This window comes from Micropterus salmoides, unplaced genomic scaffold (genome assembly GCF_014851395.1).
Source record: "Micropterus salmoides isolate LMB-PRFRI ecotype aquatic unplaced genomic scaffold, ASM1485139v1 Ms_hic_scaffold_11, whole genome shotgun sequence".
NCBI lineage: Eukaryota > Metazoa > Chordata > Actinopteri > Centrarchiformes > Centrarchidae > Micropterus > Micropterus salmoides.
Genome location: NW_024040152.1, coordinates 28874581 through 28892062, shown reverse-complemented (window position 1 = coordinate 28892062; position 17482 = coordinate 28874581). Strand labels below are relative to the sequence as shown.

Here is a 17482-nt window from a genome sequence, read left to right as displayed (position 1 = left end):
TATCAGTCATCAGCCTTCTGTTTATTTAAAATCTGGTGAAAGTGAAGCACCCAGTTTCATCAGGACAGAGGCACAATCTTTTCACACAACAGTGGCTTTTACACTGCAGCACGGGGAGCATCACTGCATGTCCTACCAATGGCACAAAGGTTGATCACACATCCAGAGCGGGAGAAGAGAGAATGCATATTCATTACAGAAAAGCAGGGCCATTCCAGTCACTCAAGGTAGGGAGCTAAAACACCACAAATACTGAAAGGTGTTGAACCAAACTGCTTCATTGGAGAGTGGTGTTCATTCTTAAATAGTCTGTCTTAACAAATAAACGCTGTTGCTGATAGTTGCTGTACACACTATACATTGTAAATTTCATTGTAGAAGTAATATTGTCCAAAATATGCTCGACATGACTGCCTGGATTTGGGTGGGCCAGGCAAATGTGATGTATGCATTTCTTGGTTTCCAGTCAACCAGATAGAATAAGATTGCTTTCAGCTTTAACTACCCGATTTCTACTCGCTGAAGTAATATTTGCATCATCTGAATGGGATGGCTGGTGTGTCGTGCTGTTACCACACCCATTCTGTATAAAACACAATTCTGAAACTCTGAAAATAAACTGAAATTATTTCAGTTTCAACATAAATGCAATGCAAATGTTAACAAGTCCAGCATTTTGGCATTTTCCATCAAACCCATAAGTAGATCAAAGGGTTGATATCTATTTGAATTCTGGAGATTCAGTACAATGATATATCTGGCGGGTATTTAGCCTAGCTTAGCACAAAGACTGGTGGCAGGGAAACTACTAGCATCATGACCACAGCCAGTTTAAATTCTCCAAACTACCTACCACACAAAAAAAGAAAAACAACTCATTGTCCAGTATTCATTTAACTGTTCAGTTATATTTTCTGTAAATGTTATCTTCCTTCATTATAGTCAAAACTCTGAATTCCACAATATTGATTTAGCTTTTTATGTGGCAGTCCAAATATATTAACTCTAATATGAAATACTGAGGAAATAGGTTTAGGATTAGCACCAGCATTAGCTTGCACTGCACAGTCAGAAGTGAAAACAGGTATGCTTCCAACAGCTTCGAAACTAACATTACACAGTGTATTTTATAGTTACGACAGCAAGCTAGTCACTAACACAGTGTTGTTCAAAGCAGAGTTCTGTGCACATTCTTCCTGGCAACCCCAGGACAAGAACAGGACTTCTGAAATGCTACATGCAGTCACTGTCGCAGGTATTCGTCAAGTAGCTGCCCCTAAAACTACAATGTCTTGTTTTTACATTTTGTTCTAGCATGTGTTCAATAAACAAGACGCAGCTTTGGACTTGCTTCAAGGCATGTTTTTTTCTACTGTTGACGGAGCTAGCTAACAACTTTCCCCTGCTTCTGTTCCTTGTGCTAAACTAGGTTAAACACATCTTTCCAGTTTTTGCGCTAAGCTAGGCTAGACACGTACTGAATGTAATGGGATAAAATGAATACCATTCCTCTCATTTGACTCTGGGTAAGAAAACAAAACACGGTACTTTTTATGTATATGACAATAATGAGTTAAATAACATTTAGGGAAGTATAAATAAATATTATTTTGCATATTAATTACCATTTCTGATTTACAGTTTATGGCATTTAAACTGGTTATATATACACGCGTGGGATTAAAGCCCAAGTTTCTGGTATTACTTTGGTTGAAGGGCATAAAAGCAAAGCACATCATTACAATCTATACCACATAGACGTCACACCACATTCAAACAGGAGTATAAGGCACAAATATTGACTAGTAGCATGTGCTTAAAAGAAAACTTCAAGTTTTTTCAAAAAAAGAAATGCTTTTCAAGCACTTCTGCCACCATGGCAGAAAATAATCAAGAACAGCAATACATTTTTCACAATCATACAATTACACAACATTCCACACCCAATAAGCTCAAATTTCTTTCTCTCAGTTACATCAGTGCTGACTGATCATTTGTGTGTTTGTTGTTTAAGAGCAACGGCAGGTCACCTCAAAGCTGACTCAGTGTGGTGTTACTGTCTGTAAATAGGTCTGCTGTGCTGGTTTCTGGAGCAAAATATGTGTAAAACAAATTAAAATAAGATGATATATTAAAACCCCTGAGTTTCAGGACAAATACTGAGGTCACAGAGAGTATTTACACTGCGCCATTTTAACATACTACCCTCAACTTAATCCACAGTACTCCTTCAAAGCATTTTTCGTAAGTAAGAGCGTAAGTAGGTGGCTGTCATCAAACAGCAGCGACAGCGAGAATGACAACAGGAAAAGCATGCAACATCATGAAAGCATTGTGAAAACGGTGACTTTCAAACTTTAAACCTTAAAATGAAATGGTCAAAACAATTACTAACAAAAATAATGACCTGTATGACCTCACAACTATCAACTGGTCTTATTTCCATTAACACTGGCCCGGCTGACCTGAACCTGACCTGAATTTTTGCTTTACTATAAAGTGTTGAAGTCTCTTACATAACAAAAAAAGTATACTACGAAACACCCTGGTTAATTTAGAGGGCAGATTTAAAACGGAAATTCACCTGGATCAGGCAAATTAGATCTGGTGTTTTTCTCTACAGATCTAATCCACCTACCCTGCCACGCTATTCATTATAACTCTTCTTGTATCACTGTATCATTATCATATCGATCTGTAGGGTAAATGTGGTTTACGTTGGTAAATGTGGTAAACATTAACAGGAGCACAGTTTAGAGACTTCTCCATATTATGCTATCAAAAAATTTGAAAATATTACAAAAATGAATCGGAAACTATGGATAATTGTTTCAGTCATTTTTTCCTAGCTAAGTGCCAAAAATCATTGGTTAAATTTACTCCAATGTGAGGATTTGCTGCTTTTCTTGGATTTATATAATTGTAAAAATTGGGACTGTTGAACTGTCTTACTTCTCAGTGCTTTTATTTAAAATGAGTCGGCCTGTGTGCTGTTGATTTGACGCCTTGTGTTTTTTTTTCTTCTTCTGCATTTATAGCGCATGTGAAAATTTAAATAAATGTTTTTCTAGTCTGCTTTTTCACAAGTTCTCACATATGCTTTTTGATGAAAACATGTTGTCAGTGAATCTAAGGTGCAAGGACAGTTGATGGTGTGTTTCTTTTCAACACGGGATCCTTGTGTATGATTTTGCACTGGGTTTACAGCAGCAACACAAATTAGCTTGTGACACTTGCATCAAGATTTGGCTTGACATGGTCTACGGTACACTGTATGAAATAAGGCTGCATTCATTCCTTTCTTTTCACCTTTAAAGCTCCTTCAAGCACAACCACAATGAACTACATTTTCTTAGAATTAAATCAAACTGGCTTCATGTTGACAGATGCCTTCAGAATGACCCTCATGCATTAAAACAGCCCACGACCTATGCACATTCTGACAAGGCACTGACCAACACCCTAATCTTTAATTATGTTACCGGCTAACATCAGTATGTGGCTTCCAAATCTTACTGTAGTTACTCCCACAGTTTCCAATAAGGGTTTGTTTCACACCTTTTTTTTGGCCCTATTCATCGTTTTTACCAAGATGTTCAAGGGAGGTTTGCTCACAAATGTCGCTTTGTTTTGTGTTTTGCATCCAGTACAAAGGCATATTTCCTAGCCTTGTGTTGCTTGGCAATACATAAGGGGTGATTCATATTCTGGGAAGATGCAGCAGCTTTACTGCAATGACCCTGATTTCAAGTGTCCAAACAGAAAACACCTAAAAAGTCTCACGTTCTCTAATCCTGTGACTAGGAGTCTGTAGTTGTATAATCCAAAGAACCTCCTCACCCAGTACAAGTGCTTTATTTACTGACCACTAAAAGTAGATCCTGTCTGTGATACAGACACAAGAAGGTCAGCAATCTCCTACAGCATCTGACCTGCCTCCTATTCGCTTTGGGGCAGTGTCTGCTGGAAAGCACTTCCCTCCTCTCACTTCCTCTGGAAAATGAGACAGCCCCGGGGTCACTGAGTGAAGCTCTTCTTGATGGCCACATTGGGGAAGAGGCCCGAGAGCTCTTGGACGACCCGCATGTCTATTTGCGAGCAAAAGGAGACGTCCAGGAGGAGAAGTTTTGGACAAGACTTCAGGAGTTTCTTCAGTGAGGCACCGCTCACCAACCGTGTACCTGTCAATTAGACACGTCACAACAGGGATAAGAAGACAACTTTAAAAGACATACTGCAAAAACACAACATGAGCAGGAAAATACAGGAGAAACAGAAGAATTTATTACATTTGTAGGTCAGAGAATCTGAAAAGAATAAAATGCATCGGCCAATTTCTGAGTAAATTTCTCTCCAATATGTAAATATATTCAGTATGTATATTTACAATGGATACATATTATAGAAAGACAGATTATATAGAGTTCAGAACCAAATAAAATGCTTTATGTTTATCACTTGGACTACAGGATTTACTCTCCAGCATACAAACTAACCCACTACTCTAGCACACCTGTAATAGCCACAGAGATAACACATCAGCATAGCCTGCCTTACTCACACTTGTCATGCTACTGTGCTGCAGAGACTTACGCAACTGGGACTAGAGTGTTTGTGCACAGCAGTTTCCTGCTGTAGGGTGCTGTCGCAACTTTGCTTAGTGAGCAATATTTTATTCATATTAATATTAAGCAGATTATTTGAGCTTCTGTTTGCATTTTTACTTGTTTTTCAGAAATTTGGCTTACCACAGACATGTCCAATTGTGACCGTGCAATATCACAAATAAATGCAGTCATTCAGAAAATATTACGATGATACCAACAAGTACCTTTCACAATGTATATTCACAAGGCTATAACTGGATGTGGGCATACACATACATACATGAAAGGATTATTTTCATGTATGTATGTGTAACATGTACACATGAACACTTGTGACAATGCAAAAAATATTTACATGCTTGTTTGACGCAATAGTGTTGACATGAGCCCATTATACATATGGCAATGTTTGCATATTTGTGTGGCTTTGATTTTGTCCTCAGAGGCTAGCTGCTCTGGGTCTGTTGCAGTTTAAAATGACATCTGACCACGCCACACACTGAATAATGCTCTGCTAAATGTCAGGTTTATATGAAAAGCATATTAACAGCCACAGTTAGGTAAATTGATCATGATCATCATGAAATAATTGATGTTTGTGAGGCGATACATGCGGTATGTGTGAGATAAGAGCTTACCCAGTATGTCGAGGTGCTGCAGTGAGGGGCAGCTGGCGGCCAGCTCCTCTACGTCTGAGTCGCAAACGGTACGGTTGGCTGTGAGGAAGAGTTTGCGCAAGCGAGGCAGGTTGCGGGCGAGGTGCTGGAAACATCCGGTGCTGCTCTGCAGTGTGGGACACCAGCCCAGGTCCAACTCCTCCAGCATCCTGAGCAACCACAGACACCGGGGTGACTTAGTCCACAAATTCAGACATTCACTGAAAATAGATACGCTCTGCTTTGGCTCTGTGGTCTACAACTACGAGTTTTTTATGTTCATAATGTGTTAAATGCATTAAAGGTTTCAACCTAAATAAACAGGGCTTAATGATTATACTGTATGTTCTGCCTTTTAAATACAAATGTGGCAGTAATTTAACAACAAGGTGATTGCCTGGTCTCACTCTACATTTACATTGTGTAGTGAGACATCTCATCTGCTAGACTGCTTTACAGCACAAAGGAGGAGGACACTGCTGTTCCAGCACAGACAAGGCAAAAAAGTGAGACGTTGATGGAAAAATGACTGAAATCATGTTTATTGTTTTATATATAGTGAGAACAAGCAGAAGACAAACATTTCTTACGGCACTGAACCCATTGGTATCGCCTACCTGCAGCCAGAAACAAGCTCGGTTAGGCCTCGATCAGTCAGGTTTCTGCAGCGCCACAGGTCCAGCGAGCAGAGTGAGCGACAGCGAGCAGCAAGCATACTGGCCACAACATCATAGTCCTCAATCTGCAGGAGAAACAGGCAGCAGTAAACATCTGGGAGTATATGACTTGTAAATTGTTAATTGTGTGTGTGACTGTCATAAGCAACATTATCAAAAGGCAGAGATTCAGTGATCTCTCTTCAGTTTTTGTAGATATCTCTGTGGCATGTCATACAGTCACCGAATTCAATAACTTGCCTTTGGGACGTAATACAGGACTGAGAGAATGATGCTGTGAGAATGAAAGTAATGAGTGAGTCGGTAGCCATTTCCCTCCAACTGTCTTGTATATTCTGAGCAAACTTTTGAAATGCAGTGATAATAAAAAGTTGATTAGCTTTATCGGCTTGTTTGAGGGACATAACCTGACTTTCTTGAGAGAGAACAAAGTACTAACATCAAGAACTGATTTGTGTTTGCGAAGCTGTTATTGTTCTTTGGTGTCAGGTAATGTTGGCCATATTTCATCCTTTTATCCAAAGATGAAAGCAAAGAAATGCAATTTAGCCGCCACACAGCCAGTGCAGGCGCCTTACGCATAGAAATTACAGCATGTGGACTATTTCTCTGAGTTAGCAGTGGACAGTTAATAAAACTTTTGGCTGAAAGGGTTGCTGCCAATATGTATTTCCATTGCCAAGTGTTGCATAGCTTCATTACCAACGATGATACCTATGCCTTAAGAAAGAGCACAAGAGGAAACTGTACTGACTTTTCCCCCCTTCTCTCACTTGCTGCATCATAATTTGCCACAAATATCTATCAATGGAAACTCAGCTGGTGACAAGGTGGGTGGGTGAGTTACTGAGTCATTCAGTCAGTCAGAGGCTGGGTGAATTTGCAAATTAGACAGTCAGTAAATGAGGGGAAGGCATTGGATGTGCCCCACCATCATCACCATGTTACATCAAATATTTACTAACATGTCTCATTCATTAATCTAATTAATATATGATCAAAATGATCAAAAAATAATGTACTTTAATGTCTGTCCATACTTTCCACATATTGTATACCATGCACCATGGTGGTCATATTTACTGGGCATAAAATCATAACAACAAACAAACATTTTTGAGAAATTTGCAGATTTGCTTTCTGGCAGAGATGAGAAGATCAATACCACTCTCGATTAGCTTAGCTTAGCATAAATACTTGACACGGGGAAACAAAAGTAACAATTTGCTGTTTACTTGTGTTACACTTACTAATAAAAAGGCACACCGTGTTAATTAGTGACTGGTAGCCAGGCTAGTATGAGAAAGTCCATGACGTGTTCCGTGGTGTTGACCAATAGGAGCACAGAGCACCCGTCCGTGCACAACTGTAAACATGGTGAACTAGAAAGAGGAATGACGTTGGTGCTGCAAGGTGGAACTGGGAAACAGAGGAAAGGTCACGGCCATTTGTTCTTTCTTTTTCAGGCTTTTCTGAACACAAGACAGCCAGTATCATTCACACCACTTCGGACGCCCTTGTTTGTTTACATTCTTGTTCCCGGAAGCCGGCACCCAGCACCTCCTTCACAACGACATCACGCAGGTAGTGAAAGACAGCAAGCTATGACTGGTTGGGGACCAACGTCTGTCATGTCTCTCAGCCTCATCACGGCAAAAATGTTTGACTATAATCGCCTGATCTGACAGAGTGGCCATTTTAAAAATATTAAAAATATTGTTTAGTCTGAACCTATAAATATATTCCTTTAAGCATATGTAAAAATTTAGGGCAGCAAATTTGCTTATTAAGATACTAACTAGGCTGAGAGGCTCTATCAGTGTCATTATTTCTGTTAATTGAGAAATCCAGTGTGTCAGGGGTATTTGTGCCCTCTGTTCTGTGTCTGTACTGCTTCTGTATGACAGTATGTGTGTATATTTCACAGTGTTTTAACTGTGTTGTGAAGTGGGGATGGACAATATTCACCTATATTGTGTTCACTGCCAATATCACTGGCCTCGTCTTTTTTATGCCCAACCAGTTTATTGTTAGCGGCTCATTTACTGCTACACTACTAATGTCGCTGCCATCTTTTGAATAAGCTGCTATTAAACAAGGCCACATGGAAGACTGCGTAGTTAACAGACTTTTTACTCTTTGTGTGTTTGTGTGTATTCTCACCCGCACACAGCTCCCTAGGTTGAGGTGTCTCAGCTCTATGCAGAAAGTCAGGATGCTCAGAATAGCTGTTTGCTGCAGAGACAAAAAGGAGAAAGTAAAGGTTGCCATCATACCCATATTATAGTTCGCCTCACTAGTAATAGTATTTAAGAACCTACAGCTTGCAATCAGCACATCACATAAGACTTTGGCTGTATTCCAGCCACATGTTCAACACTAACTAAACTAAACCCCAGACATCTTATCTGTGTGTAAATCTAAAATGTAAACATTAAATAGGGCTGAGCAATTAATCTAAATTTTATCAAAATCACATATGGCCTACTTCAATTTTCAAATCGCAGAAGGTGCAATATTTTAATTTACTATTATTTTGCTGCAGAGATGTCCTGGCCAACACGTTATATTCTGCATGACTTAAGAAAGCATCTTTGTTATTATTTTTTATATGTTTTTCAATGAAAATGAGAATAATGATGTAAAAATGATCGTTCCCCCTAGTAAATCCTGTCACAATTGCAATATCAGTCAAACTAATAGCATGTAGATATATTTTCAATAACATTCAGCTAACATTAAAATAACAATATATGTTTAAATAAAAAAGTAACATGTCCATTCATGTCATCCAAAGTTCCTCCTAAGTGATTTCCTGTCTGCTGCCTGGGGCACTCAGTAACACTTATTGTATTTAAGGGAATTTAATATGGCACAACAGTTTTTACGTCTCCTCACAGAGTCAGGCATAGCGAGGACAGAGCCCTCTCCAGTGGCACTGCAGCTTGGATAGAGATATGGGAATTCAACACTGCAACTGACAACACATGTACCTCAGTGGCAGGAGAAAGTGTGAGACATGAAAGTGAAAGCCTCTTGGGTGTGTGTGTTTGGTGTGTGTGTTCGAGTCGGTTGCTGGCATCTTTATAAACGCCTCTTTTCCGTGAGCTAGCCATTTAATTAGAGCAGTGACAAGGTAATGACAGCTGAGATGTCAGGGCCTCAAACAGACACACAGCTCGCTCAGTCTGCCTGGGTATAAACAACCTGCGGCGTGATGCCTGGCTCCACCGCAGCAACTCGACACTGCCTCCTGCCCACAACGCCGCTCCGAAACATGACAAACTGAGGAGCAACACCAAAACACAAGACAGTGGTTTTACACGTCAGACAGGCCTGGACCTGAACACATGCAGGATGTGTCTTTAAGACCCCCTGGACTCAGGGTTGATTCAGTTCATCTTAAAACACAACAAAATTACAATGAGCTACACCCAGCCCAAAGAAACAAATGAGCAGCTTCTGGAGATTATTAGTTCTACATTATGGCAGGGGCCAGAAACAAGCACTCGTCTGTTGAGCTGTTCATAGACCAATTATATGCAAGCTTTGACGTGGGGTTGTGAGTACGCACGACTTGGCTGTAAAAGGTCACAAGCTAAAAAGTTTAGAAACCACTAGGCTAGACTAGGCTTACTGTGTTTAACTTTTATAGAACACTGTAAATCATGCAAGCTATCTGGCATAGTGTATATTGTTTTGTTACAAACAGTCGCAGATAAAGTCGCGATCATCTCTTTTACCTACACTAGAGAAGTTTGCTCTGCAAAAGGTCTTGAGAAGAAATGATTACCACTGCAGCAAAACAAAATTTACAATAGGAACATCCCTGAATTGTGAAGGCAAATAAGTAAGCAGTAGGGAATGACATGTTGTTGTCAAGCAGACACACTGACGTCCATGCGGAATTAGCATACAGATGTGATTTATCCATCATAGTTGGGACAAAATACGCAGGTACAGTAGCTGGGAAATATAATGAACAGTAAATGAAAGCAGTCTTAAAATCAAAAAACATTTCTGTTCACAAAATGATCTCAAGTCTCTTGCTCGTTCTCATAAAACCTGCCGTTTCCAAACTCAAGAATGAACGGTGAAGCTCAATTTTTAAGCCAACGTGGGCGAGGTGTCCTACAAACGCTCAGAATGATATAAAGTTTGAACATCCATGACAACTGAGCAAACTCACTGTACACACTCAGCCATTTCACTGTCAACTCACCAGTTCCCAAAATTCCCCACCCGCTGTATTTGGAAAGGACAGATGTCAGTGCGCAGAAAATCTGGTTTCCCAGATACACTATTGGCCACGCCTACCTCTATCTTAGTCCGGTAGAGCACCAGCCTGCGGAGGCATGTTAGCTTGGAGATGTGTGCGAAGGCCTGCGGATGGAGGCGGTCGCAGGAGGACAGGTTGAGCTCTTGCAGCCCAGGACAAGTCTGAGAGATGACCTCCAGACAGGCCTCATTCAGGAAGTGGCAGCACGACAGCTCCAGGCAGACCAGGCTGAGACCACAGGCCTTCATGAAGCTGAGGGGAATAACAGATGGAGAGGGGGAGACATGAGCACAAGTAGAGAGGAATAAATTCACCCCACATTAGCAACCTTCTAGTAGCCCTGTCTATTTTAGACAAAAAGGTCCTTTTACCTGATCTCTTACTTTTACATGATCTCTTACTTTTTGTCACAAGTTAGTCAAATTTTCAATCCATTTTCTTTGTCTCAGTATGCCCCTCCCTTAAAATAAGTGCTTGTGAGTATTTGCTAGTCTTCCAAGGTCATCCCCCCTGTTTTCTAGCACTTGTTGCCCGCTGACAGTGTGACCTGCTGAAGCCGGTCAGTGTGAGAGCTCCGCGGTTGCCGGTCCAGGACAGGTTGAGCCTCTGGAGGAGGGTGCAGCGGCTCTGCAGGTGTCCCAGGGAGGCGTCACTCAGCCGGTCCCAGTAGGGCTGCAGACTCAGCTGGGTGTACTGCAGCGGGTCGCAGCAGTGCTGGTGCAGCAGCTTGCAGCTCTGGGCCAGACGGCTGAGGTCTGGCAGGGTCAGGTGGCTCAGTATCAGCTGGATGAGCTATGGACGGAAGATGGGGAGAGGGGTTAGCAGAGGAGAGGAGAAAGGAAGGGGTATGATAAGGGGGGAAGGGGGGGAAGGTAACACAAAGATAGAGGAGAGACAAAACATAGATCTGGTAGAACATAGCAGAAGGCAAAGTATAATACAGAACATGAAAGAGTAGTAGAACCTAGTAGAGAACTGAGCATAACAGAGTAGAGAATGTTAATTGCATCCCTTCTGTCAGGCAGATCTAAATAGTGGTTATCTGGGACACAAAGCACTGATAGCAGGATCAGCAGCGAGGTGAGCTGCTTGTTTTGCACCATGTTGGTGTGCCTCTCAAAGAGAAAGAATGACTGTGCTCGTGAATTAACAATACACAGTGTTCAAGCGGGTATCAGCTGACACATAATAGCTATATATTGTGTTTCTGAGACAAACACGCAGCGGTTGTGAAGACTGCTGTTAATGGCAGCGGTTTGGAGAGGAGATAAGAGAAGGAATATTAACGAGGACTGCCGGTGTTTTGAAGCTCGCCTCAAACAACATGATACGTCTGTATGGCATGAAAATGACTCTGCATCTATGAGTGCAAATGAGATCAAGTGTCAGAATGGGTCAGGCCACGATGCACAAGTGTTTGTGTGAAATACTGGTAAACACAGCCTACATATACACTGAGGGCCACATAATGATTTTAGGGCTAGCTGCTGCTAATGACCATGGTAAGTCAATTTATCTAGAATCTACATAATATTGTAACAGGAGTGTAAGACTGTTTTTTTAGGGGGTAAGTAAACAAACTAATGTTAAAACTATAACTCAATTAGTTGACCGATAAGAAAATAAGTGACAAAAACGTTTACAATCAATTAATCGCTGTTACTGGATTAAAAGTCAAGCAAAATTACCAAACATTCTCTGGTTCCTGCTGAAATGTGAGGATTTGCTGCTTTAGTTGTTCTGTTCGGATTTTGGACATCTGTGTCAGAAATGAAATGAGGGTTTCAGGCCCTCAGTGCACTAAAATAACAGCATTTTAACATGCAAACTGAAGATGCACAATTTTCCGTGAACTGTATGAAAATACATGCAGACATTCAGACTTAAGCACCAGTAACAGGAAAGCCTCTGACTGGAATGTTGCGTAGTTTACCGACAGGTACATCTGTAAATGTGTAATGTTCCTGCAAATAACATCATGCAAATGGAAGTTGCTTCTTTTTAAATCCAAAAAGCACCCAGACACCTTCTTTGGGATTTACTGGCACTAGCTTGAAGGTATCCTGTAGAGTTTTTGTCCTCTAGTAGCGCCATGGAGCAGTGATTTTATATGTAGGTCACTATTTTGTGTGCATTTATGTGCACGAGTGATGCGATATACAATCCAGCCAACGGTTTCACATTATTCCACTGATGGGTGTAGCCACTTCAAAAAAGCAGCTTGCAAAACAATTTACGGCAGAAGGAAAAGCATTCAACATGTTTTTAAGAGGATACACAATGAGTGAGTTTTGGTGAGTAACACTGAATGTAAACAACAACAACTTTTGTGCGTTTAACTCCTCAGGGCACCTTCAATGGCATCCACTTGTGCTGTGCGTGCCAGTAGGATTGTGGGACCTCCCAGTAGCACACTTTAATCTAATATTTAGAAAATTGGTGTTGGTCAAAAATATCCCTACCAGGAGTTACAGAATCACTTCTGAGTAGCAACTTTCTCATTTTGCTGTCCTGGTGTGTATCTACTCTTTCACCCAGGCCTGAGTGATGTAGTGCACATTGTTGAAGTCTGTTAATCACCTCATAGGGCAGTTTGTCAAAGTAGCCATTGCCTGTCCTCTGGTGCTTGCCGTCTCCGCCATGTCTGAAGGGACCTCCCACATCAGACAGCTCCTCCTCGCTATCACTCAGGTCGCTAATATCGATGATGGGCATCTTATAGAGGGCTAGCATGGGCCTCTCTTTTACTCCGCGGAGGATAACTGCGTCCAGCTCGGTGTAGTAGTCCAGCAGAGAGCTGTTGACCTCCAGACGCAGCAGGTTGGTGGGGAAGTTGATATGCTTGATGTTAGGGGAAAACTGGCGTGCCTGGGGTGTCAGCACCTTGGTGGGCTCCCCTGACCACAGCACCTCCCACCTGGACAAAAGAAAGTGTGCACTTTTGAGCACAGTTTAACCCCCCCTAAAAATAAGCCCTAACACTGGTGATTTCTGGCCTTCACAGTGCCTGTAGTATTGTGCATAACATTCATTAGAAGTGTACATTTCTATAACTCAACAGTAGCACTACGATGCTTTATATGGCTTGTAACAAATGACCACATTCATAATCCATCAGGATTGCATACTCTGACACACACTTCACATCTTCAGCTGCTGGGTCAGTGTTTCTAAGCTTGTTTTGTGCGCCTCACGCACTGAAGCCAATGCACAATGACCCCTGTTGCCGTTGGACGACACCATGCCTCATTCACAACTTCAGATTGCTGGTCTGACAAAAACGAGCAACGACTCATGAAGGACAGCTGATGAGCAGAGATTAACCATTGTAGCGCCCTCCTGCTGTCTACACTGCTGACCTGCAGATATTAGCTAGACTATGACTCCAGCATGATTATAAAGAAGGATTCTAAAAGACTGTTAGAGTTTTTACATTTTTTGCAACTGGTAAACTGCAACTGGTGTCATTTCAGTGCTGTGCGGGGTTGTGCTGTGCATATGTGTGCACCTCAATGCTTGTTACAGAGTACAGAATAATAAAAGTTATGCTGATTTGATCAGGCTGGTTCCACAAAAGTACCATCTGTACACATTCCTGGTACTTTTTCCACAGCATCTCACAGGGTCATCAGAAGCCAAATTCATATCAGTCCGTTTTTCAATCAATTACCACTTTCTCATCTCGCACTGAATGATGTTCACCTTCCAGGTTTTACAAGCTTTTCATCTGCTCTGACTTTCCTATGTTTGATAATGAAAAATAAACAAATAATACTTTTTTACCAACTCAAGTGGACAAGTTTTGTATCCCTGGAACATTAGATGAAGAAAATGGTAACAAAACAGCGCTCTTACTTTGAGTGATGATTGCTCACACTGCCCTATATTCTTTTGCTCTTTCATTTTTCTATTTGCCAAGAGTGATAAAGCTTTTTCTACATAATTTACCTGAGCCAATACAAAAGGTTTCCAACACCCAGTTTCACCAAGAGTCCCTTCTAAGAACGCCAGCTGATGAGTTATTGGTCCATGTGTGGATCAATAACTCGTCAAACACCAACCTGCTTGCTGTTTTCTATTTAGACTATTATTTCTAAAACTTCAGGCTTACATTTGCACCTTTTTCAGACAGCAGAAACTTGAGTACAGCTCTGCTAGGGCACTGTGGAAGTTGAAACAATTTCCCAAAGTTGTCGTAAACATTATTTATACAGCACTTTATTTATTTATAGAGCAACAATATAATGATGTGTTTTACAAACAACAGAAATGAATAAAGGAAAGCCAATTCGATAAAGAATATAAATGCCAGGCATCATTTTGTAAGAGCATAATAATGCAAGTAATAAACACCAAGTAATTAAAATGTTTGTAATGTCTCCAGGGTTCATTCCAAAAACTAGAAGACTGGCTTCTACTTCAAAATTGCGCTTACCTGCTGGTCCTGCATGGTTTTCATAGTAGTGTTATATAACTAAAAATTCTAGTGGAGAACTGAGACTGACTGATGATGACTTTCCAAGACAGATGTTTGTCTTTACCTGACATCAGTCGGTGTGTTCTGAGAGAAGGGGTTGTGAGAGCAGGCCAGAATCTGGACGATGGCTCCAGGGTAATAAGTCTCAAGCACTTCCACTGCTGTAGGGTAGACAGGCTCCTCAAAGCCCAGTTCAATATAATCCTGGCTGTAGAAGCCTTTGGGGGTGCGGCGGAAAGGTGGCGGAGCACTGGCACATTGTTCCCACCATGTCCCATAAGCTCTGAATACAGCCGTTTGGGTGAAGTCCCCTGAGCTGGGGTAGACGTTGGGTACTCCAGCCAGGTTCCACATGGTGTAGGACATGCTATTCTCACTGCCATAGTGGGAGCTAAAGTCCAGAACCTCCTTTGCATACTGCTCCACTTCCACACTGACAGGCAACACCGCCCGCTGGCCGGACTCCACAGCCCGCCGACTGGTCAGAGCCTCGCCTCGAGTCCCACTCCTGGAGCGTCGCCGCAGACAGATATAGTAAAACATGCTCAAGAGGGTTAACATAGGTAACTCTGGGGCTGATGGGGGCAGTGGGGAGAAACAGAGCCTAGACAGAGGAAGAGCCTCCACCTACTGGAAACACACTGGCTCAGGGGCCGGGGGTGTACAAAGCGCAGGCTAGAGGCCCGGCTGCATGCATGACCTGCGGGTTAGGCAGAGACAAAGACAAACATGAGTGAGAACAACAAGACAGCAGGTCTGAGGCACCACAGAAGACAACTCCTGCTTTAACCTGATACAAGATAGTAGATTCTAAATGTTTAAATCCATCTATTTCACAAAACATATTTAAGGGGAGGAATGTGTTTCAACTAGATTTTAGCTAAGCATAAACTGGAAGCTTTCTAAAATATAGAAACACATCCACATTATAAAACAGATTCTTGCCTACTTTGAGTTCTTGAGAAAAACTTTAAGAGAACAAAATTATTTATCTTATTGATGGGAGGTGTAGCTTTTTAAGCCTTTTGACAGAAACGTGACTTCCTGCTGTAGGTAAACTACTGTCTTACTTAGCAAACAGCTAGCATTAATGTGATAAATTGTGAGGCTGCCTACATGCAGTTACCACAGCTACTATATAGTTCAACTGGAAAAGCAGAAGTGCAAACATGAAAAGTAAAAATGCGATAACCCAAATCATCTAAAAACTCCAGGCTGGCTCCTCAATGGCTAATATACTGCAGGTTTTGTTGCACCCCGACAGTTACTCCATGCCTGTCAGATACCCTCAAATTAAGAGTGTCAGGACTGGCAAAACTGACAGGAACAAAAACCTGCAGGTCTGGGGTCTGACACCTCTACTCTTAAGTTACAAGTTTCACTTGTGTTACAAGTTCACCAGTTATTTCCACTTACTAAGCAATGCACATTTGGAAGACTTACAGAGACAACCTGTGATATAAATGCAAACAAGCAATGCTGTTTCTCAAAACACGACTGTAAACACTGATTTCAATCCCAAATTGAATGGCAATGCTGGTAAAGCTTTAGCACGAATCTAGCACATAGCCACTAGTGTTACTCCGTAATAAGATGGTTTTGTCAAAGATAATGAGAAATGGCTATGCTGTCTCTTAAAATGTCACAACTTCTCTGGTTGTAGTCCGTGTGCCGAGGGCACTATTGTGCTAATGTAGCTAAACTGTCCTAAACCGTGGCTAACTCTAAAGGCAATTACAAGCTTACATTACATTAACATGAATGTACAGCTAACTTAACTACCACGGAGAAACTGTTGCTTTCTGAAGACCTTAGTTCAGTAAAAACACTAAAATGACCATTAGCTAGGGAAGTAACGTTAGCCAGAAAGCTGCCTCCCCTAGCTAACGTTGTGTTATTTGTGTTGCTGTAAAATAGCTGGTGTTAGCCAACGTTAGCTAGCTAGCCTACAGACAAGCTGAGCTGTCAAAACATAACTGTTAGCTTCCGTAACTTTAAATCGATCAATCAAAGAGGACAGAACATCAGTTACATTTACGGTAAACGTTGTTGATACATCCATTCACGAGGAGTAGCCCTGTTCTTCCCTTTAACAGGATATTTTAACCACCAAAACACAGTCCTGCCATTTACCTTGTGATGCCTTCATGAACAGTCGGACAGCACATATCCTCATAAAGCGCACATTATAACCACAGCCAACCAAATAATGCAGGGACTTTCGAAGCTTTACATCAACTACACTTTTTGAAACGTTATATTTAGAAATATTACTACAGAAGAGAAATTATAACATGTCCATCTGACAGTTTCGTTTGAAATTAGTGAGTAAACGGAGATCGACAGAGGTACAAAGAAACATTAAAGGCCGCATCCATGGTTCCGGGCAACACATGATAAACATCCCAGTCACATTAATTTAAGCCAGAGTCGTTAAATTAGATATTTAACGGCCCGGGTTTAAGCAATGCATTATTAGTTCTGGAAGAAAAAGCCAGAAGGAAAGAAAGAAAGAAAGAAAGAAAGAAAGAAAGAAAGAAAGAAAGAAAGAAGGAAGGAAAGAAAGAAAACAGAGGTCAAAATGCATAATTTTGTGATAATATGTGTTTTATGTTTTGGGGAATATTTGACATTCACTCTAAGATATTTGTTTCTGTTCCATTCTTGATTCTGATTCACCCAAGTTACACCCAATAACGTTAAATCCTCAGATGCACTGTATGTGCAGTATATGTATAATATATGCAACACAGAACTCTTGTATCTTTATGTTAATACAGTTTTAT

At 41.2% G+C, this 17482-nt stretch overlaps 1 protein-coding gene across 3 annotated transcripts; it reads right to left on the bottom strand.

The window, feature by feature from the left end:
• fbxl4 (F-box and leucine-rich repeat protein 4) lies at positions 1–16932 on the bottom strand. Of its 3 annotated transcripts, none has more exons than XM_038712142.1 (9): positions 16830–16932; positions 14761–15396; positions 12800–13136; positions 10767–11011; positions 10258–10471; positions 8104–8175; positions 5881–6005; positions 5246–5433; positions 1–4181 (listed from the first exon to the last, which is right to left on the bottom strand). In XM_038712142.1, the coding sequence occupies exons 2-9, from the start codon at positions 15255–15257 to the stop codon at positions 4018–4020; spliced, it is 1842 nt and encodes a 613-aa protein (XP_038568070.1). In that variant the 5' UTR covers positions 15258–15396; positions 16830–16932; the 3' UTR covers positions 1–4017. The 3 variants fall into 3 exon arrangements, with proteins under 3 accessions (XP_038568070.1, XP_038568069.1, XP_038568071.1); XM_038712141.1 differs by having other exon boundaries at positions 16729–16842; XM_038712143.1 differs by lacking the exon at positions 16830–16932 and adding an exon at positions 16735–16796.
• Positions 16933–17482: the final 550 nt, after the last annotated feature.

Coding starts and splice junctions, on each gene's coding strand:
- fbxl4 (XM_038712142.1), bottom strand. CDS start 15,257: ATGTTAACCCTCTTGAGCATGTTTTACTATATCTGTCTGCGGCGACGC. Junction 13,137..14,760: donor AACACACCGACTGATGTCAG/GTAAAGACAAAC, acceptor TCTTTTGTCCAG/GTGGGAGGTGCTGTGGTCAG. Junction 11,012..12,799: donor TTGACAAACTGCCCTATGAG/GTGATTAACAGA, acceptor TTCCGTCCATAG/CTCATCCAGCTGATACTGAG.